The sequence below is a fragment of the Papaver somniferum genome, chromosome 10, assembly GCF_003573695.1.
Source record: "Papaver somniferum cultivar HN1 chromosome 10, ASM357369v1, whole genome shotgun sequence".
Lineage (NCBI taxonomy): Eukaryota > Viridiplantae > Streptophyta > Magnoliopsida > Ranunculales > Papaveraceae > Papaver > Papaver somniferum.
In genome coordinates, this window is record NC_039367.1 from 32,689,771 (window position 1) to 32,708,913 (window position 19,143).

The window sequence follows — 19,143 nt, forward strand, 5'->3', positions numbered from 1 at the left end:
TATTCAAGTGCATGCACAACTATCACTTTTAGTTATAAGGACATTTGAAGGCCCGTATACGGTATATCCTTAACTCGAGTGGTGAATCCTGCTGGGAAATAACTCAATGGTCTTAAAATGGACCTTTGACATCGTGAAATGAGCTCAAAACCCTAAATTGTAAGCATTTTCAACCATGAAAAGACGGTCAAACTGATGTGGCATTCATGATGAACCCTCTCTCAATTTTTGTGTATGAAAGTTGATTTCATGATGAAGTTATAAATTAGTTAGGCCGCACAACTTTATCTCCATGTGTTTGCACCTAAAACTTCAAAAAAAAATTGGTGAAGATTACTATTGTAGAATTCGAGAAATGGGCTCTGTTGAATATTACAATCAATTTTATTTTTAGTGTTTTAATATAAGTAAACTTTTCAACATTGTCAAAAACTTGTTCTAATATTGGAGGACGTTTAGATATGTTCTCAAAAATAACTTTCCAGGTTCTAGAAACCGAAAAAAATTAAAAATAAGTTCCGCAATTTGAGATAAACTTCTTGACATGAAAAAATTAATTTTTTATGAATCAAACTTTAGTTACTTCTCGAGATTCAGAAGCACTTATACCTCGGGTATCCAAATATACTTCAAGGATTATAAGATGAAGAGCTTAACACTCGATCTCATTTAGAGTATGTTCGGATACCCATTCAGAAAATTTTATTGGAAAATGTACAAAACAGTCATAGTATTAGGACGTGATTTACAAAAACATCCTACTATTACAAACTATTAACAAAATGATCATACTTACGTTAAAAAGAGAGTTAAGTGGTGACTCACAGTTAAATATGTTAATGAAATTACTTATGTGTCCTTCATATTTATCCATCCATACACAATTTTACTTTTGTTTTCATTATAATTTTTTGACGGTGGTGCTATTTGTAGGTGGTGGTGGTGCCGTTTACATATCGTTACACCGCATTCAGGATCGTAAAACCGCATTAAGGTTCGTTACATCGCATTCAAGATCGTTACACCGCATTCACCCAAAGGGTTCACCGCTTCCCCTTCGGGGTTTAGCAGAGATTTTTAAGCTTCCACCACCATCACCAGCGTTTCATCACCACCACTTAAACCAATTAGTTAACTAAGAAGGATAATTTAAGGAAATTTATTTTGAAAAAGATAACACCGTTTTATTCAAAAGTATTAAATCAAATGGAAAAAGACTATTTTATAAGTTAATTATAAAAGTATTATCATTTGTGACCGAATTACAAAAAAAAATAGTATAACTATTCCGTAACTGGCCCAAATTTATTTTAAGGCGGTGTAAAATGATTTTTAGAAATTAAAAAAAAAAAAACACTTTTTACGGAACAAAATGTTTTCTTTCTGAGCTGAGAAATTGATTTCTGATTCACGTATATAAATATTGTATATATACTAGAGCTGGCAAACAAGCCAAAACCCGCGGGTTTGCCCGGCCCGACCCGTGAAAAACCCGCACCCGGCTCGGTTGGTGTCTAAACAAGCCGGGTTAGGGTTGGAGAAATGCCGGCTTGTGCGTAAACGGGTTAACCCGTCCCGGCCCGTAAATCCACAGGTACAACCCGTAAATCCGTCCATATTACCTTATTAATAAGTTTTATGTAATCCTGACCGTCAGATCATCTAGGTTTCATCTTATCCCTACGTTTAAGGTATAAATACACCAAAACGCTAGAAGACAATAATCATTTCCTTTCGTTTCTTCTTCCCCTTTCTTTTCTTTCTCTCCCCACACCCTACTGTCTTCTCCTGCGGCTGCGCCTCCTCACCATCTCCATTTTTCTTCTTCTGCTTTGGTTTTTTATTCTTCATCTCTGTATCTCCTACACATAGTTGGCACTTTAACTCCATGGTGATGATGATTTAAGGCAATAAATTGACAATTTTAAAACTAGGGTTTAGTAATATACTAATATTGGTTTTGCATGATTGATTGTGCGGATTAATTTGAGGAACTTGAACTTCTGTTTTATCAATTGTTGAATCAATTTCTGAATCTGGGTCAATTTTTATTTTCTTATTTAGATTTTGTATGTATCCTATTGCCTGATTCTATAGGGAACAGTAAGTAAGAAGCAATAATGGGTTTTGCTGCCCCTTGAAATGATGGGTTTTGTGGGAGTTTGAATGCTTGAATGATTGTCGAAGCATCACAGCTTTCTCATCTCTTTCACCACCAGATAAATCCATGTGAACGATATATGTATCGTATTTCGCCCACATAGATGTGAATAAGTGTAAGATAGTAATGAAGAAGAACCAAATGAGACACAATGAAGTTGAAGAACTAGGAGCAATAGCAGCAGCCATGGATGAAGAATGTAGTGAGAATGGTTGAAGTTTCAGCTCATATCTAGTGCTTATATAAGCACTGATCTACCAATCATTTTGTTCCTTTATTTGTGTTGTTGCTCAGAAGAAAACAAGTTTTCGCTTATCTTCTGTGACTTGGTATCTCATACTAATGTTGCCCAAAGCCGGAACACAGAAGATTGAGAATTAACGGACAATAGTTACTTCTGTTTTTGTGTTGATTTTTATCTCTGTTTCCCTCAATCTCTTTTTCAGGGTTCCGACTGATAAGCTATAATCTAGTGGATTTATCTGTTTTGGTGGTTTCGGTCATTCGCTGTTCTGGTAGTAAAGTCAGTCAAGACATATTGATACAACGGGTTCTGGTGGTTATACTTGAAGAGATAGAAGCCTGGAAGAACAATAAGAAGAACTTGATGATGATGATTGTCATGAGTCGTGATTAATGTGGGTTGTTTTGTGCAAGGTTAACTTAATTTATGTATCTTGTATTATTTTACGATTTTTATCCTTGTAATTTGATTTTTATTCTTGTAATTTGACATAAATTGACGTAATTTAGTTTTAATTTTAATTTTAATCAAACAAACTGGATAACCCGCAAACCCGCAAGCTTTATCTGTTACGGGTGCGGGTTGAAAAAATGACCACCCATGAAGAATATCAACCCGCAGGTTTTAGACCGTGTTAACCCGAACCCGTATAACCCGTAACAAGCCAGGCCCGGACCGCCCGCTTGCCGGCTCTAATATATACCTTCAAAAGCAAGGTTTTGTGAATTTAATTCCCAATTTTGCATGTGACATTTGTGTATTCTGTGGAAAAATAGAAATAGAAGAAGTTATCGAGACAGCAGACACCATAGACTTCATCAATTTTTGAAGTTCACAATTTGAAGTTTCTTCCCTTTTCACAAGCTAATCCTAACTTGAGATATCTCAATAGATATACGGACTTATCTTCATTTCGCTTTGGGTTCGATTACTTGAAAAATATGGAAAATGTGCAAGAAATTCAAATGAAACACTGCTAAATGTACAAGACAAAGAACAGGACTGTACTAAATTCAACAGACATGTCAAATAAGCACAAAATGCCCAATCAAAAAACCAAAAAAATCGTAGTGGAGATCGTCGATCAATCACTATCATTCATGGTCTTCCTCTGTCTTTTCGATGGAGAATCTGATGAAGTTACACAAGAGGATGGAGATGATTGAAGATCATCATCATTTTGATCATGAACAATCTCTTGATCATCAGTCTCATGAAATTTTATTTTAAGGGTAGTCTCTTCAAGATTATCAATAACTATTTCTTGATCGGAATCTCTAGTTGTCAAGTTGTTTTTCAATCTTTTGACATCGGATGATTTTACTGGTTTTACTAAGGATTCCTCTACTCCTTCTTCCAAACACCTAGTGATCCGAGGCAATACGTTTTCTGATGACATGATTACCACTGGGATTTCTTTGAATGTTTTTGATCCCTGTTCATACAAAATAAATAAATAAATCAGATTCTTGTTTTTGAATGTAAACAAAAAAAAAACAGAGGAAAAAACAGAGGAAATGAAGAAAAGGATATTTACCTTTATCTTTTTCATGAGTTCATATCCTGTCATTCCAGGCATCCAGTAATCAGTTATAGTCAAATTCACTTCTAGACCATCGAATCCAGCTGAGTTCTGATCATCTCCATCAAGTCCAGGGTATTGTAAAGCTCCTCTTCCACTATCCACAGTTGTTACTGTCAAAAAAAAAAGTTCCTATCAATATCAGTTTGGAAAAGAATGAGAAGATAACAAGATGAAAGAACAAAACCAACCAATCAATGAAATAATTACCTTTACAAGAAGAGATTTTGAGCAATCTTTCAATAACTTTACGATCAATAAGACTATCATCAATAGCAAGAACATGAAGTTCTTCACGAACAAAAACATCAGCAAAACCAGCCATTTGATGATGATTTACTAAACAGTCTTGATCAAATGAATACTCAAGAAACAGTGATTGAAGTTCGAGAGAAAATAATGTTGTTGTTGGAACTTGGGAATAAGAAGTGATCTGGTTGGGACTCCGGTCTTCTTGAATTTTGATATCTGTCTGTCTGACTCTGAAGGTTCTGATTGATATCTCAAATCATTTTCTGTCTGAAAATAAAATCTCATATCTTCTTCTACTTACTTTTCTTTTTGGTTAACTCAAGATTCTGAAATCCACTTTCTTCTGATTCGTAAATCCGCTGTTTTCATATTATTTCTCTCTCTTAACGTCTCGTCCCCGGGACGAAACGTTAAGGCTAAGTACTATGGGAGAGATAATTAGTTGTTAGATTGGTCATTAACGTCAGCCTGGTCGACCTCCTAAGTCCTATGGGATGGCGAATCTAGCAGAGAAAAGCCAAATCATTCAGCGTACAACGCTGAACCGTGTAGCGTTTGACTTGGTCATCTGTTTTGACAGCGCCGAACCAAACGGCATTCCAAAAAATCGATATCCTCCACAGAAGATCGACTTTTCCCCCGTTCTCACTTCCTAACCTATGTTTCATTTCTTCCCCGAAATTGCTCCTTCAATATCTTGAGTTGTAGGAATTTTTTTTCAAATTCCTTCCGCGGGTTTGTTCTTCATCGAATTTAGAGCAAGTTTGTGATTATGACCATGATTTTTGCCAAAAAACGGATGCTTGCGGTATTCCTGGTCATAGTCCATATATGAAAATGGTTGCCGTCATGAAACATTTTGCCAAAGGCATTGCACCGAATTCCTTAGATGATTACACACAAATGGGAGCCACCACTATCTACTATTATGCTATGAAGTTTATGGATGCAATTATTTGGATTTATAATGGTCGATACATGCGTCAACCTACCGCTCAAGATACAGAAAGGATTTTAGCAGAAAATGAAGCTCGGGGATTTCCTAGTATGCTTGGTAGTGTCGATTGTTTTCACTGCGCATGGAGAGCATGTCCAATGGACCAAGCAGGTTCCCACAGCGGCTACAAGCCATATCCCTCGGTTGTTTTGCAGGCGGTATCAACATATAATAGATGGATATGGCATTCCTATTTTGGGTTGGGTGGGCAGAACAATGATCTTAATGTCTTGCATGCTTCGGGTTTGTTCGGTAGACAACTTAATGGTGTAGCACCTCCTTGTCATTATCAAATCAATGGAAGGGACTACGATTAGGGGTACTACCTAGGAGATTGTGCATATCCCATGTATGGTTGCATCGTGCAAGCATACAAACCCGCCTCAAACAATAGAGAAGCTCTTTTCAATCAATACCAAGAAGCGAAAAGGAAGGACATAGAATGTGCATTTGGTGGTCTTAAAGGTAAGTTTGGCATTATATTGAAACCTTGTCGTTATTATAAAAATCGGACATGAAGGCAATTATGAGAGGGTGCTTGATAATGCACAACTTGTGTGCTGAGATGGAATATCGGAATGAGGATTGGGGGAGGATCACGGGAGATGAACCTCAACCGCCAATTCAAGGAAATATAAGGCTAGCTCCTCATGTATTGTACAACCCTGCGATTTAGGGACAACTTTGCTTGGAACTCACTACACACATACGGAACCGACACGGAGAAGGTTTGAGAGATGGTGATAATCCAAACATGGTTATGGATGATGCCTTCCCGGAAGTTGATGAGGGTACAACCGACGTGGACACCGATGAAGACCAATATGATCCTCAAGGAGATGGTAAATTTTATGAGAATGGAGAGTAAATTTCATATTTTAAGTAGAAATTTTATGAGAATGGAGCCACAATACCCCTTTATTTTAATCAAGCACGCTTTACATTAATAAGTAGACATTTTAATTAGTTCTTGTAAACTCCATACTACTCTTTTTATCACTTAAGTACGTTTACAATTACATTACATATTTAACCAGAACTTCATATGCATACGTCTTCATAATACTTCTTTGGTGATATTCCATATTTAACTAGATATGAAGTGACGTGAGTTTGGGCTGAAAATGTAGCCGTTTGACGGAACGCCGCACCAATCGGCGTCCAGCGCTAAACCAAACGGCGTTTGGCATAACAGCCGCGAGATCAAAAGTAAACGTTGAAGATCCAACTGCAGGAATGAAGCGACGCACCATTCGGCGTTCCGGCGCTGAACCAAACGGCACTGAGAAATCTCGGCCATCAGATCAAGAAGACCTTTGCATTTTCAACAACTCAGATTTTGTAGCCGTTTAAAACCACAACAGCTATATTTTCAGGCTTCCCTATAAATAGATGACTACTTCTCCTTCATCCCTCACACCAAAATCAATTGATTATCTTCTTCATTGATTTTCTTCTTCTTCTTCACATAATTTTGTTCATACAAAATTATGGCACACTTTAGTACAAAAGAAGAAGAGGCACTAATTTATGGTTGGGTCATAGCAAGCAACGATCCAATTCATGGAAAAGATAAAAAAGGTGCAATATTTTGGAATAAGATTATGGAAGAGTACAATAAAAGAAAGGGTCCCAATGGTGTCGAAAGAGATAGAAAAGCATTGCGAACAAAGTGCAAGACAATAAGAACCGAAGTGAAGAAATATATTTCATTTGTTAGGCCCTATTTCCGAAACAAACCTACGGGGATGACCGAGGAGGATTATGTAAGTACCTCAATTTTTTTAATGTTTTCTTTCTTCCATTTTGTTCTCTTTCTTTCTTTCTCTAAATTTTTCCTTTTATTTTTTCCCCAGTATCATCGTGGAAAACAGAATTATGAAGCATCGACTGGAAAAACTTGGAAGTACGGTTCGGTTTTCCAGATCCTGAAGACTTATCAACCCGATTACAACCCGGCGGTGAATAATGATGATGGTGTCGGTACTTCCACTCAACCTAGTCAACAAACTCAAGCTACTCAAGAAAATCAAGATGATAACATGAATGAAGATTTGCAAAATATGGCAAGGTTTGGTAGCACTTCATCTACTCATAATTCTGAAACCTCGGACATATCAAAGAGAAGACGCTATTTCGAACAAACCGATGATGTTAGAAGTGAAGGTAGAGATCAAGCAAAGAAAAAGGCTCGTGAGGCTAAAGCATCGCAGAAATCAGATGAAAAAATGGATAAACTCATCGAACTTCTTGAAAACGCACAAGCACAAAGAGAGGCCATGAAAAAGAGGAAGAGTATCTGAAGAAGAACATGGAAAGCTCTTCAATATAGGTACAAACGCAACAAAGATAATCGTACATGAAGATCCTACGACAACCCTTGGATGAATTACAAGAATGGGAGAAACCCGTCTACAAAATATGGAAGAACGAGATTTTAGCCCGTTATGGTTTGAACCCTATCCCCTAAACTAAAGTGATAATTTAAGTTATTTAGAAGTAGGATTTCAATTTCAATGTACTTTTTAATGTTTTAAGTTATTTAGAAGTAGAATTTCAATTTCAATGTAGTTTTTTATGTTTTAAGTTAGTAGGATTTCAATTTCAATGTACTTTTTAGTTTCTTCAAAGAACATTGTAACTTTGTTTTGCAATGTAATGGAAGATTACAAATTCTCAAATAGCTATATTTACTTTGACAAATTTCCAAATTGAAACAAAATACGATTGAAACAAATTCTCAAATCGGCTACATGTAGAAAAAAATAGTTGTTAGTAAAAAAAAAGGTCAAGCGCCGTATGGAGCAGCGTCGCCTACCAACGCCGAATGGAACGGCGTCCACCCAGGTGCCTAATCGTTCGGCGTTATTCTGTGGAGTATTCTTTCAAAGCCGAACTATCCGGCGTTTCTATTACTTTTTGAACGCCGCTCGGTTCAGCGTTTCAATTTCGCTGATTGTGTAACGGCGAGCAAATGCTAAGAGAGAGAAGTAGCCAAAAAGAGTGTTAACTTTTTCCCCACACTTTTTTCATGATTTGCAATACTTTTTGGCCAATTTAGCCATCCAAACTCTCTCATAGGACTTGGCCTAACTGCACCCCTAACCACTGCACTGGAGCTCATTTTTTGATATTGCTTGTACATATTTTAATTTTATTCTATCTTTACATTATTAGATTCACTAATTATTTTAGATTTGCATATTATTTACATAATATTTATTTTTTGTTTATGATATCTTACTATTTATAATATATTATATTTATATTTATATATAGATGTCCACGTCCTAGTATTTTCATTATTTGGTCGTGTCTGCGTTACCGCGTCCGAGTCCGTGCAACCCAGTCGTCCGTATCTTAGGGGGATTTTGGATTTTTCTCGTAGAAAAGATACATATTTTGTATTATCCCTTTTTAAATTTCTAATCGGTAAAATCCTTTTTAATCTGGATGTGCCGTGACCGACAAGTTAAGATAGCACGTGCAGTACGCGTGTGTGTCAGAATAAAATTGAAAAAATAGAAAAAACCTGAAATACTTGCCCGAAGTTGGAAACTGGACACGCGTTGTTAGATTATAGATTTCATCTCACGGTCATCAACGATTGATAGTGAAGGACGGGGAGAAATCCATTTGAACCTCGTTTAGTCTCTCTCACTCAGAACTTATTTCTTTCTCTATTCTGCCATTAAACCTAAAATTCATGGTCGCCTTTTGGGAATGTTGTTGGGTGTTTGTGAGACGATTGAGATTGGTGCAGGTATCAGGAAAGATGGGTTTATGTGAAATTCCAATTTGCATGGAAATTGGAGCTATAAAAGAGCTGAAATCTACCTACCTTCCGACCACCTCAAAATTGCACTACAATTGTTTGATAAAGAGCAACAAAAACGTTAGGAGATAAAGATGGGTTTTTTAATTGCAGGTGCGTTTATTTGATTGATGATTTTCCTATAGCAGGTGAGATTGAGATGTCGCTTAAATTATTTGATCAATTGAACGAAGAAAAAGTTTTTTCTGATGTGGTAACACTTATGCTAATGGAAAAGTTGGATATTTATGAATGAAGAAGATGTTTTGGGTCATTTTCACCAAGTCTGGTTTTGTGTCTCTTCATATCACAAAAACAGAGAGATATGGTGGAAGATGCAGATGGAGACTAAGAAGAAGAAGACTGATTTTGGATAAGGGGTCGTTTTCGTTGTTTTTAAGGTTTTATTATTTTATTCTGACACACATGTGCTATCGTAGCTGGGCAGTCACGGTATATCCAGGTTAAAGGGAGTTTTACCAAATAGAAATTTAAAAAGGGGTAATATAAAATGTGTATCTTTTTCGGGGGAAACACAAAGTTCCCCAAATTTAAAATTTTTTTCCCTCCGTTCTTTTTTTGTAGGCAGTTTTTATAAATAAAAGTTTCAAAAAAATAGACCAGTTTTCATATTGGGAAAATCAAATGTTATTTAATTTTTAGGGACCATTTTTCTCTTTAACTTCTTTTGATGACATGTTGTTTGCCCAGGGTGTTTGGTCGGGGCTTTGTGTTTTATTTTTAGAGCAAGCATTGTGGACTTCCCATGGGAGTGTACAGTGTATACCAAGGTTGTGAAATCGTGGCCTAGTAAAATCGAAGATTTATGATTGATTGTTGAATCACCATATATACCTGTAAAATTTCAATGAACTAAATGAAATAATGTGAAGTCTTTGATTTTGATGTACAAGTACTTTATATATAAAATTAGTTGAATTTTGGTGCACTCAAGTTCGAATCTCTACGACACGTAAATTTTTTCGAAAGAAACGATTTGAATCGAATCATACAAATTTCACAATCATGATGCATGCCCTTAGGTTTGAAAAACGACCGTTAAACCTATCACGGAAGATTATGCACTTTTTTTAATGAGGAATCGAATGTATGATTTGAAAATGGGTTTTGTTATCTTGTGGACCCATGCACAAGATAAGAACCAATCATTGACATTGGAAATGATAAAAAAACAATAAAAAATTATGAGAGATAATGTATTTTGCATTGGAGAAAGAAATTGTTCATATATTTTTTGAATTTAGAAGTGCAAACTTTACCTTCTCCAATGTAAAATACAACATCTCTCATAATTTTGCATTGTTTTTTATCATTTCAAAGGCCAATGATTGGCTCTTATCTTGTGCACCCATGTACAAGATAACAAAACCCAAGAAAAATTATGTAATTTTCTGACTTCAGAAAAAGGAGCGTTGGATCAAGCTTATATTGTGATGGAGCGTCTACGGGCAATACTGGTTTGGTAAGGTATGATTTTGTTGGTAGAGGTCGTGATCAGGAAAGGACCCAGGTATACTAAGATTACTTTTTTATATGGGCTATAGGTAATGGTAAAGCGGTAAAGCCTAACAGTGGATTAAAATTATTTCTTTTGTGGGGAGAAGGATTAGAGAGATGCCTGGGCTAAAGCCCTGGTTAGCCTCTCATAAGTCGTGCATGATCATGATGGTGCTTCCTTTGGTGCTTTTGTTGATGGGATAAAGGTAACTTCAGAAGAAGAAAAAAGTTAGCCAAGGTTATGGCATGATGTGCGCTGGGGAGTTGGCTATACTACATCACCATCACAATATTTACTTTGTTTCTCGTTTACATGCAGGACAGTTTTCATTTACAGTTCATATGTTGGGTTCATCCTTGTAATAATGGTACGAACTGAGTTGTAGATAGGAAAAAGTAAGATCTCAACAGGACCTTACCTCTTAGGATAATAATAATTGGTTTTTCCAAGAAGGGTGGTGTAACGTTAGAATAGCTTTGAGTTGTATAGATTTCGCCATAGTTACAAGCTTACTAAGAAATGTGAAAACAAATGGGTAAAGGGATATAGTTGTGTTGAACAGTTAGATTTTCTTGTATGCCTCCGATCTTTTTATGCTAGTTGTTTCATGTTTTGCTAAGTTTCTTTTTTAGGCAGGTTTTGGGTTTTGTTGTGTTTTCCAGTTTGCTCAATTGAGGCTGGTCATTGCCTGTGTTAGGCCAACGTTTTTGGTGTAATTTTGTAAGTATTCAGCAGTGAATTTTTTTTAGCAAAAAAGATATACTTAAATCAAAGTTTAAAAACAACTTTATTCTAGTAAATTCTTTTCAATTTTGTTTTAAAAACAAAATCTATATAAACAACGTGATAATTGCATTATTTAGAGTCGAGTTTATGGCTTTTAAATGAACTCAAATTCTTTTGGCAAATGATCAATCCTCCTCCTTACAGCCTTTATATGAACTCAAATTCTTTTCGTCAATGATCAATCTTCCTCCTTATATGAAATACGCTCTCGGAAAGAGCCACCCAACACTAGAAAGCAACTAGTGCAATTATCGGTTCGCTGAAATATGTTTAATTAGTCATATATAACTAATAATTTACTTTTTATATTTTCTTTCTTTATCTCAAGTATCTAATGATTTAGGTTAATAATTTAATTATACAAGAAGTTTAACGGGAATATGGCCACTAGGTGGGCGCTGACCTCCTTTTGAATGACTAACCTTATTCAATAGAAAAGGGAATTTCCTATTTTGACGTTTGTGTCATGGCTACAATAAAATACTTCATTCTCTTCAAAAAGTCTATAATGCTATCTCCGAGTTTATTCAACGTTGAAAAAGCTAAGGTGGTGAAACCATATCCTTGTGACCTGCATTTATCAAAATACTTGGTATATTTCCGAGCTACAACATTGGACACAACAAGTCTTGGAGGAAAAGCATGTTAACCACCACCTGCAAAGGGAGGAACCACAATAACATCCAAACATATATCAAGACCATTCTCCCAGTTATATACCAAAATATCTACTGGCTTGAGTTCCCCACCATTTTCCGAAAGGAAACAAAGAGCGACTTCTTTTCTTGTCGAAATTCCTGCACGGTAACACATGTCAGCTAGTGTATCTCGAGCGAGATCATGACAAAATTTAAGACCAACATCATGTGAGCAATGTAAGGCATGATCCACATAGATGTCCATCTCTTTATGGCAACAAGGACAGAAGCTACCCTCTTCGAAAAGGGGGATACCTAGCGTGCAACAAAGTACTGAACGAAATTGACGAGGCCCAATCTTTTGGTTTAACCCATATACTGGTACAACTAGCAAATAGTTTTGTGCGTGCTGGATTTTATTGCTCTTCCAGAGAATTGTATCGCGTAGAGACATGGGGTATCGAGTTAACATCTCCTTCTTTACCGCATCAAAGTATAGGACCGCCAGAGATTTCATTGGGAGAGGGGCAGTATAGTCAATCCAAGGTGTAGAAGGGTCGTTGCCACATACCTGTGTGTAAGACTCTATGGCATGTTGAAAATTAAGGCTACGACCACTGATATTTGAGTTGCGCGGAATGGTGTCTTGTAGAAACTGAGTTTGCATATAGGACGCCAGGTAACAGTAATGTATAGTATCCTACATGGTGTAAATACCCATACCTCTATCTTTGATGCGCAGGGAGACCAGACCAGACGTTGCTGCAATGGACCGAAACCAGGACCATTTCCAGTGATTAAATGTTGTATGAACTGGGACAGGTATTTGTCAAAAGTACGTTCAGCCTGTTTTAGAGATGTCGATGTTGTGGTACGCATGGTGAAGTATATGCGAGAAACCCCTCAGCAATTACGGAGGAGCAATAGTTCAATCTGGGGGTTTTCAAGTTTTTGAATGACGTCCATTAACTGGATAGTACGTTGAAAACGATCCATCACCAAGTTACTGCAGAAATTTTGATCAAGACTAATTGGACCACCACGCAGTTTGACTCCTTTTTTGGCCCGAAAATGTTCGCAAGAAAAACATCCATCTGCAAGTTGCGATTGTCAATGTTAGACCAAAAGATTTCAGTTTTGGATACATTGAGATGGAGTCCAAGTGTTGGGCCTACAGACTCGATGATGTTGAGAACCTTAGAAACCATCAAGGTATCTCCAACGATGGTACCTTCATCCAAATACCAAACTTGCAAGTCAAGTTCACATTGTTCACTAATTTGCAACATATGAGGATGCATAGTCAGAGAAAAAGGAATGGGTCAAAAGGATCTCCTTGCTGAACACCTAGTGTGGAAGACGAGATCGAAGTGCCATAATATAATCTGGCTGGAGATGCATAAAAAAATTTATGCATAATTAATTTAAATTACAATACTTTCTGGATTTAAAGGTGCAATTAACTTCTTTTTATTTATACTTCGAAGTCTAGTTAAACATCTACATGTGCAAATCTCAATGATAAGGATAAAAATGCCAAAATTCTTGGTTCGATCAATGACTATCGGTATCCATCAATATCTTGTCAGTAATCAGTATCACCGATACCACCTTATATCCATATACGTGAAGGGTCGTCACGACACCAATCCCCAACACAATGAACCACGAGTAGCAGGGACCGAAGTTGTTGGCGACTTGGATATTCTAGATTTTTTATAACTTCGATATTTTAGATTTCTGATATTATGAGATTTCTGATATTATGAGATTTCTGATATGGGATCATAGTATGATCCCGAATCATATCAGCCCGTTAATTATTTGTGTGAACACACAAATCACGAAGGCATCCGAATGCTCGCAACCAATCATCGTAATCTAGAGAGATTTGTGATGATGATATCCTAGTGTTGATTCCTTGGTTCAAAACCTTCGGGTTTATCATAGCCTCATCTAACAACTCCATGCGAGGCGTTTGCGCACGGGATATAGGTAAAAACAAAGAAAGCAAAACGTATAAGTAAAGATCCATGGGGTTAGACAAATATAAAGTGCTGAAATGTAAACAAGACCGAGGTTTACGTGGTTCGGCACTAAGGCCTACGTCCACGGGGTTTGTTGTTTTACTATATTCTTCACGGTTATACGAGTAGTCGAATGACTTTTGGGTTTACATGTTTCTTTCTTCTAAAGGATTTACTTACACTTGCAATCTCTCTCTCTCCTTCCCTTTCTGATTTTTCCGATCCCCCTTCCTCTTGGTGGAGAAGGGGTATTTATAAGGTTAGAATGTGGGACCCATCTCTGAAGGCCGTTGAAACCTTATCTTCTTGTGTTCTTGCGTCTATCACGCAGAGGTCTGCGTTTTCCCCTTGATCCCGCAGATATATCCTCGCTCGTTCCACAGGTTGATCGACACGTACACTGCTCAGAATGTTTAATGCGGGTAGTTGAGAGGTCTGCTCGTGTCAGACAAGTGTCTTCTGCCCCTGTCACGTCCGTGTCAGCTAACTTTCTCTCCACCGTTGATCTTAGCTTCTTTTGGGGATGAGATAAAGTAACTCCTCGGGGTTTATTCGGTGTTTCGCAGCGCATCATGTTTTGATGTCTTGGCCTGCATGCTTTCCACGTATCTTTTTATATACACGTGTCTGATAGTGAGATATATGTGTACACAATTTGCCCCTTTTCTTCGGGCTAGAATGTCTAATGGGTGCATTGAAGAAAAACCATCGTCGCATATTCTTCCCACTCCTAATAACTTCTCCTAAATACTCGGGCACGTCTTTTATTCGTGCATTAACTGCTTATGTAACAGGCACGTTTCCCATTCCTCCATTAATTTCCTTCTCTTTCTTTCGGGTATATTAAGGAGGGAAAGAAAATTAATTTCATTCTTCCTAAACATTCTCTCAGTTTTCATTCTTTGTTTTTCAGCCCTTAAATTCTCTGTCAGTCTTTATTGAACCTGTGACCTTAAATTCTCTCCACCTTAGCATTAATCACGCCTGCTTCCACTGTTTGTTTCTTCTGCTGTTGTTTTTGCTGGTAAGTTTTTCTTTTCTTTGTTTCCACTGTTTTACGCTGTGTTGATTTGTAAATTATCTGCTACTGTTGTTCCTTGTTTGTGATGAAGAACTTGTTTTAATGCTTGCATACTAGTTTGCCCCTGTTCTTCATCTTAAATCAAGGAGGCCACTGTTTTGCTTGTATTTGAGTTTTTCAGGGTGTGAATTTTATGGAATTTTGAGCATGTATACTAATTTTAGGGTTTCTGCGTTATCGTGTGTGGATTGCTATTGATGTGGTTTTTTTGATATTTGGTAATGTTTTTGAATTTGTGTGTAACTTGTTCATGATTTTAATCTTTTCGCAGCCATGTCTGACCGTCCGCGGCTTCCTTATCAGACTCCTGGTTCTGGCCTATCGAGATCTCCTCCCCGTAGAGAGTCTCAATATGATGTTCGTCGAAGTCGAGTTTCTTCTTGAGCGAAGGCCTCGTCTTCTAGGGAAGAGATTCCTTCGACAAATCCTTCTGGGTCCCGAAGAGTCTTCGATCGCGCAGCGTCTCGTGCTCGTGATGATATTAGGAGTACGCACGCTCCGCCTCGTGCTGTTGCTTTTGATGTTCCTCCTCTACGTTCTGTAGTGCCGAGCATCATCTGCCGTCCCCTCCAATTTTTAAAGGGAAGAATACGAAGGGTGTAGTTCCGAGGGCTGAATCTTCAAAGAATCCTCCTGTGAAGAGAAAAGCTTCCGAAGCGTTCATTAGTTCATCCGGCCCCGCCGAGGAGGATGAGGCTGCCCCCTTGATACGCAGTGTTCGGTTAGTAAGAAAAAAGTAACCTTCAAGCATATTGATCTCGAAATATTCAAGGAAAAGCATGAGCTTCAAGCCTTCGGGTTCGTTTCTATGCCCCTGAGGATGATATTACTTATGAGCTTATCTCAAAGTATGAGTTCGATGAATTTCATTTGTTAACGACGGTTGGAGCGTTCGAAGCTGGTCTTATGCTGCCGTTGTACAAATCAGGTGATTCCTTCTACTATGACGTGCTGCTAGTCGTGAAGGCTCTTCCACCAATACTCACAGCCGTTCCGTATCCCAACTATCGGGGAATTATCTCCGCGCCCTGAAGGAGTGCTATCTGCGGAGTAAGGGGGAGACGTCGATGACTTGCTACGTCCCAATCCCGCGGAGAAGGAATGGTATACTCCTGAGAATTTCAATAACTCCTTCGGTGATTACGTCAATAGTAGGAACCGCAAGCCGTGGAGTGTCAGCCTTCGGAATCTCGCTGCTCCTCGGGGCGAGATTCGTCTGTTAAATGAGGTCAGCGATGCCAAGCTGAAGTATGTTCCTGGCACGGAGGGGTCTAGTCATCGGAAACTTTTCCCAGCGCGCGAGAGGATCAAGCGCGACCATGACTACGAGTGGCACGCACCGTTATCGAAATAGTTGGTCCATGGGCTTACGGTTGGATTCCTGGTCCCCGCGGTTGGCGGCCTACCGAGAGTAGCAAGCCACGCGAGTCTCCTCCTGCTCGTTATGGGATTTCTGTCCCTGGCGTTTGAACTTTGCGGGTATGAATTTTCCTTATGCCCTTGACGTCGTAGAGGGAGACGAGGAGGAAGGTTCTGGTGCTATACTTCCACCGAAGATACCTCAACTGCTCAGGTACGCGGATTCTAGCTGCGCTTCTCCTTTTTAGAAATTCAACTGTTCGGGAAAAATAATTCTTTTTGTGTGTGTGTTGGTTTTCAGGTGTTGAAGAAGAAAAAGATTAAGCCGAAGCAGTCTTCTACCATTGTGATGGGCGAGGCTGAGGCCCAGAAGAAGTTACTAGTCCAGTGAACGAAGAGTTTGCTGAGGATGAGGAGATTACAGATGGGGAGGAACGTACTGGTACTTCCCCTATCAATGTCGAAGAAGAGGTCTTCGTGGGTCATGATGGTGATGAAGGGAGAAACAAAGCCGTGGTGGCTGATGACGTGTTATTGGTGACATTTCTGTCCCTGCTGGTGATGTCGCGGATACCCTTCCCACCTCTCAAGAATTTTCTTTTGATCGGATGTACTCCACAGGGGAGTTCTTTGACGATGTCCTCGATTTTCCGAGGACTTCTCTTTACTTTCCCCCAATGATAATTGGGATGTTCTTGGTGGTGATGGTAATGGAGACGCTACTGTTGAAGATGGTGGCGCGGAGGAGCATGCTGCGCATGTAGGTGCCGACATTTGTGCTGAAGGGGCCGTGTCAGAGAAGGGGAATCGGTCATTGATGCGCCTGCTGGTAATCTTCCACAGTCGCCGACGTCTGAGGGTGAGGACGCCAATGGATTGGTTCAAGGAAAAGAATCTTCTATTTGTCCCTCATCCCGCCCCTGTTGTTGCTGGGGAAAAGGAATCTACTGCGTATACCCGTCGCATGATGGAGATGTCTTCCAAGGCGCGGGTGTCTGAAGCCTGGGGAAAAAATTTGAGTGTTCCCGAAGCTACCCTTGTGCCGGAGCCTCCTACTTCCGTTGCAGATATGATGGCCATAGCCGACGGGTATCAATATGGCTTTCCGCAGCAGCGTGTCTTGGAGGTAAATTTTCGTACATACTTCTTCGTGACGATCGAATCTTCGGTGAAATAATTTTGTCGTCTTGATGTGTAGATGATGGAGTGAGCATTGTAACCACGTGCTGTATCAGTTCTTCAAAGCGAAATCTCTGAAGCTCGAGGCTAAGCTTCGTCACAGAGAAAAGGAATTATCTGCGGCTGAGGTGGATAATAGAAGAGCTGAAGAAAAGCCTCAAGGAGAAAGAAAGCTGGGTGAAGCAGAGGCCGGTCTTCTTCGTTCGAGCTTGTTGCTGTTCGCGCTGAGTTAGAGCAAACTCGCCAATTTCACTTTCACAGGTTTGGTTCTTTTTCCCTCGCAGTGTCGTCATTCCTCTATTTCTTAGTTGTTCTGTCTGAGTCTCCCCACCCTATCTCCAGTGGGTGGCGTCCCCGAGCTGATATGGCTTCGAAACGAAAGAGCACGGCAAAAATCTCGTATTAAGATCTTGTTGAGAAAATTAAGAATGAAGCCAAGAAATGGGATGCTCGGGCTGAGGTATGGCGCGCAAGGCATGTTCAGATGGTCGACATGCAAAATCTGTACAACCATGATCGTGCTTTATTTAATGGCACACTGCTGTGGACACGTGATAGTCTGCGGGAAGCCCGTGAGCGTACTTCCTTGCTGGAGTCTAGGATTCAGCTGCTGGAAGAAGAATTACAGAAGGCTCGATCCATTCCTCTTCAGGAGTTAAGGATAGTATGCTCTGTCTTGTCAGAGAAGAGATGATGCCCGTGCCGAAGTCTGCGCTCTCAGCAATGCTCTTGCCGCGTCCCGTGCCGAGTAGCTCGTCAGGCTGAGTCTGAGAGGAATCTTGAAGTGTGTATGTACAGACTTAGCAAAGGGGTCTCAGAGATAAATAAAGAGGTCGACCACCTTCGTCACATGGATTCGATGAAGCAGGTAGAATTAGATGCCTGTCAATTTACTCTCACCAACCTTCAACTAGACTATAAGAAATTATCCGCGGAATATGACCATCTTGATGAAGCGCGAGATGCGGTTGTTAATGAGTATGAAGAGGCTTCGGCTTGTGTCGAAGGTATAACCCTATTTCATCGAGTGTGACCGTGTTTTTTCTGCGCTAACTCCGTGGTGTTGTCTTTTTCAGAGCTCGAGGGACACCTTCGCGTCACAAATGAAAAACTTGAAAAGGCTCAATCTTCCTTAGCGCAGCAGGAAGAACAGACCAATCATTTCAAGAATTTAGCGGCAACCCGCGAGGAGGCCGTTGGTGCTGCTTCTAGAGAAGTGAATCGGCTATCTTCGTTATTATCCCAAGCCCAACAGCGGACAACAGTTATTAAGCACAAGGCTCGTTGTCAATTGGCTGAGGAGACGAACAAGATGCTGGAGAGGATAGAACTTGGCCTAAAGAACGAGCATGGTCTCGTGAAGAACTATCCTCGTCGTCCAGTTCCTTCTGCCTTGCCTGGCTCCTCGGGACCCTCTTCTGGTGGGAGCGTCCCTTCAAGTCTTCGGAACAATCCTGCCGATGGGGCATCATCTAGGTAGAGACCGCAGCATTTTGTAGAGACC

General features: G+C 39.4%; 2 protein-coding genes across 2 annotated transcripts; one reads left to right on the forward strand and one right to left on the reverse strand.

The window, feature by feature from the left end:
- Window positions 1–3,489: 3,489 nt before the first annotated feature.
- Window positions 3,490–4,312, reverse strand: LOC113315496 (two-component response regulator ARR5-like). Its single transcript, XM_026563769.1, has 3 exons — window positions 4,198–4,312; window positions 3,943–4,100; window positions 3,490–3,840 (listed from the first exon to the last, which is right to left on the reverse strand). The coding sequence occupies exons 1-3, from the start codon at window positions 4,310–4,312 to the stop codon at window positions 3,490–3,492; spliced, it is 624 nt and encodes a 207-aa protein (XP_026419554.1).
- Window positions 4,313–5,076: 764 nt separating this feature from the next.
- On the forward strand, window positions 5,077–5,553 carry LOC113315497. The gene has a single exon (XM_026563770.1). It carries the CDS (start codon window positions 5,077–5,079, stop codon window positions 5,551–5,553), a length of 477 nt encoding a protein of 158 aa, XP_026419555.1.
- Window positions 5,554–19,143: the final 13,590 nt, after the last annotated feature.

Excerpts from the sequence above, each read along its gene's own strand:
- LOC113315496 (XM_026563769.1), bottom strand. The coding sequence starts at position 4,312 with ATGGCTGGTTTTGCTGATGTTTTTGTTCGTGAAGAACTTCATGTTCTT. Across the intron at positions 4,101-4,197 it reads CAAAATCTCTTCTTGTAAAG|TAACAACTGTGGATAGTGGA; the intron begins GTAATTATTTCA and ends TTTTTTTGACAG. Across the intron at positions 3,841-3,942 it reads AACTCATGAAAAAGATAAAG|GGATCAAAAACATTCAAAGA; the intron begins GTAAATATCCTT and ends TTGTATGAACAG.
- LOC113315497 (XM_026563770.1), top strand. The coding sequence starts at position 5,077 with ATGGTTGCCGTCATGAAACATTTTGCCAAAGGCATTGCACCGAATTCC.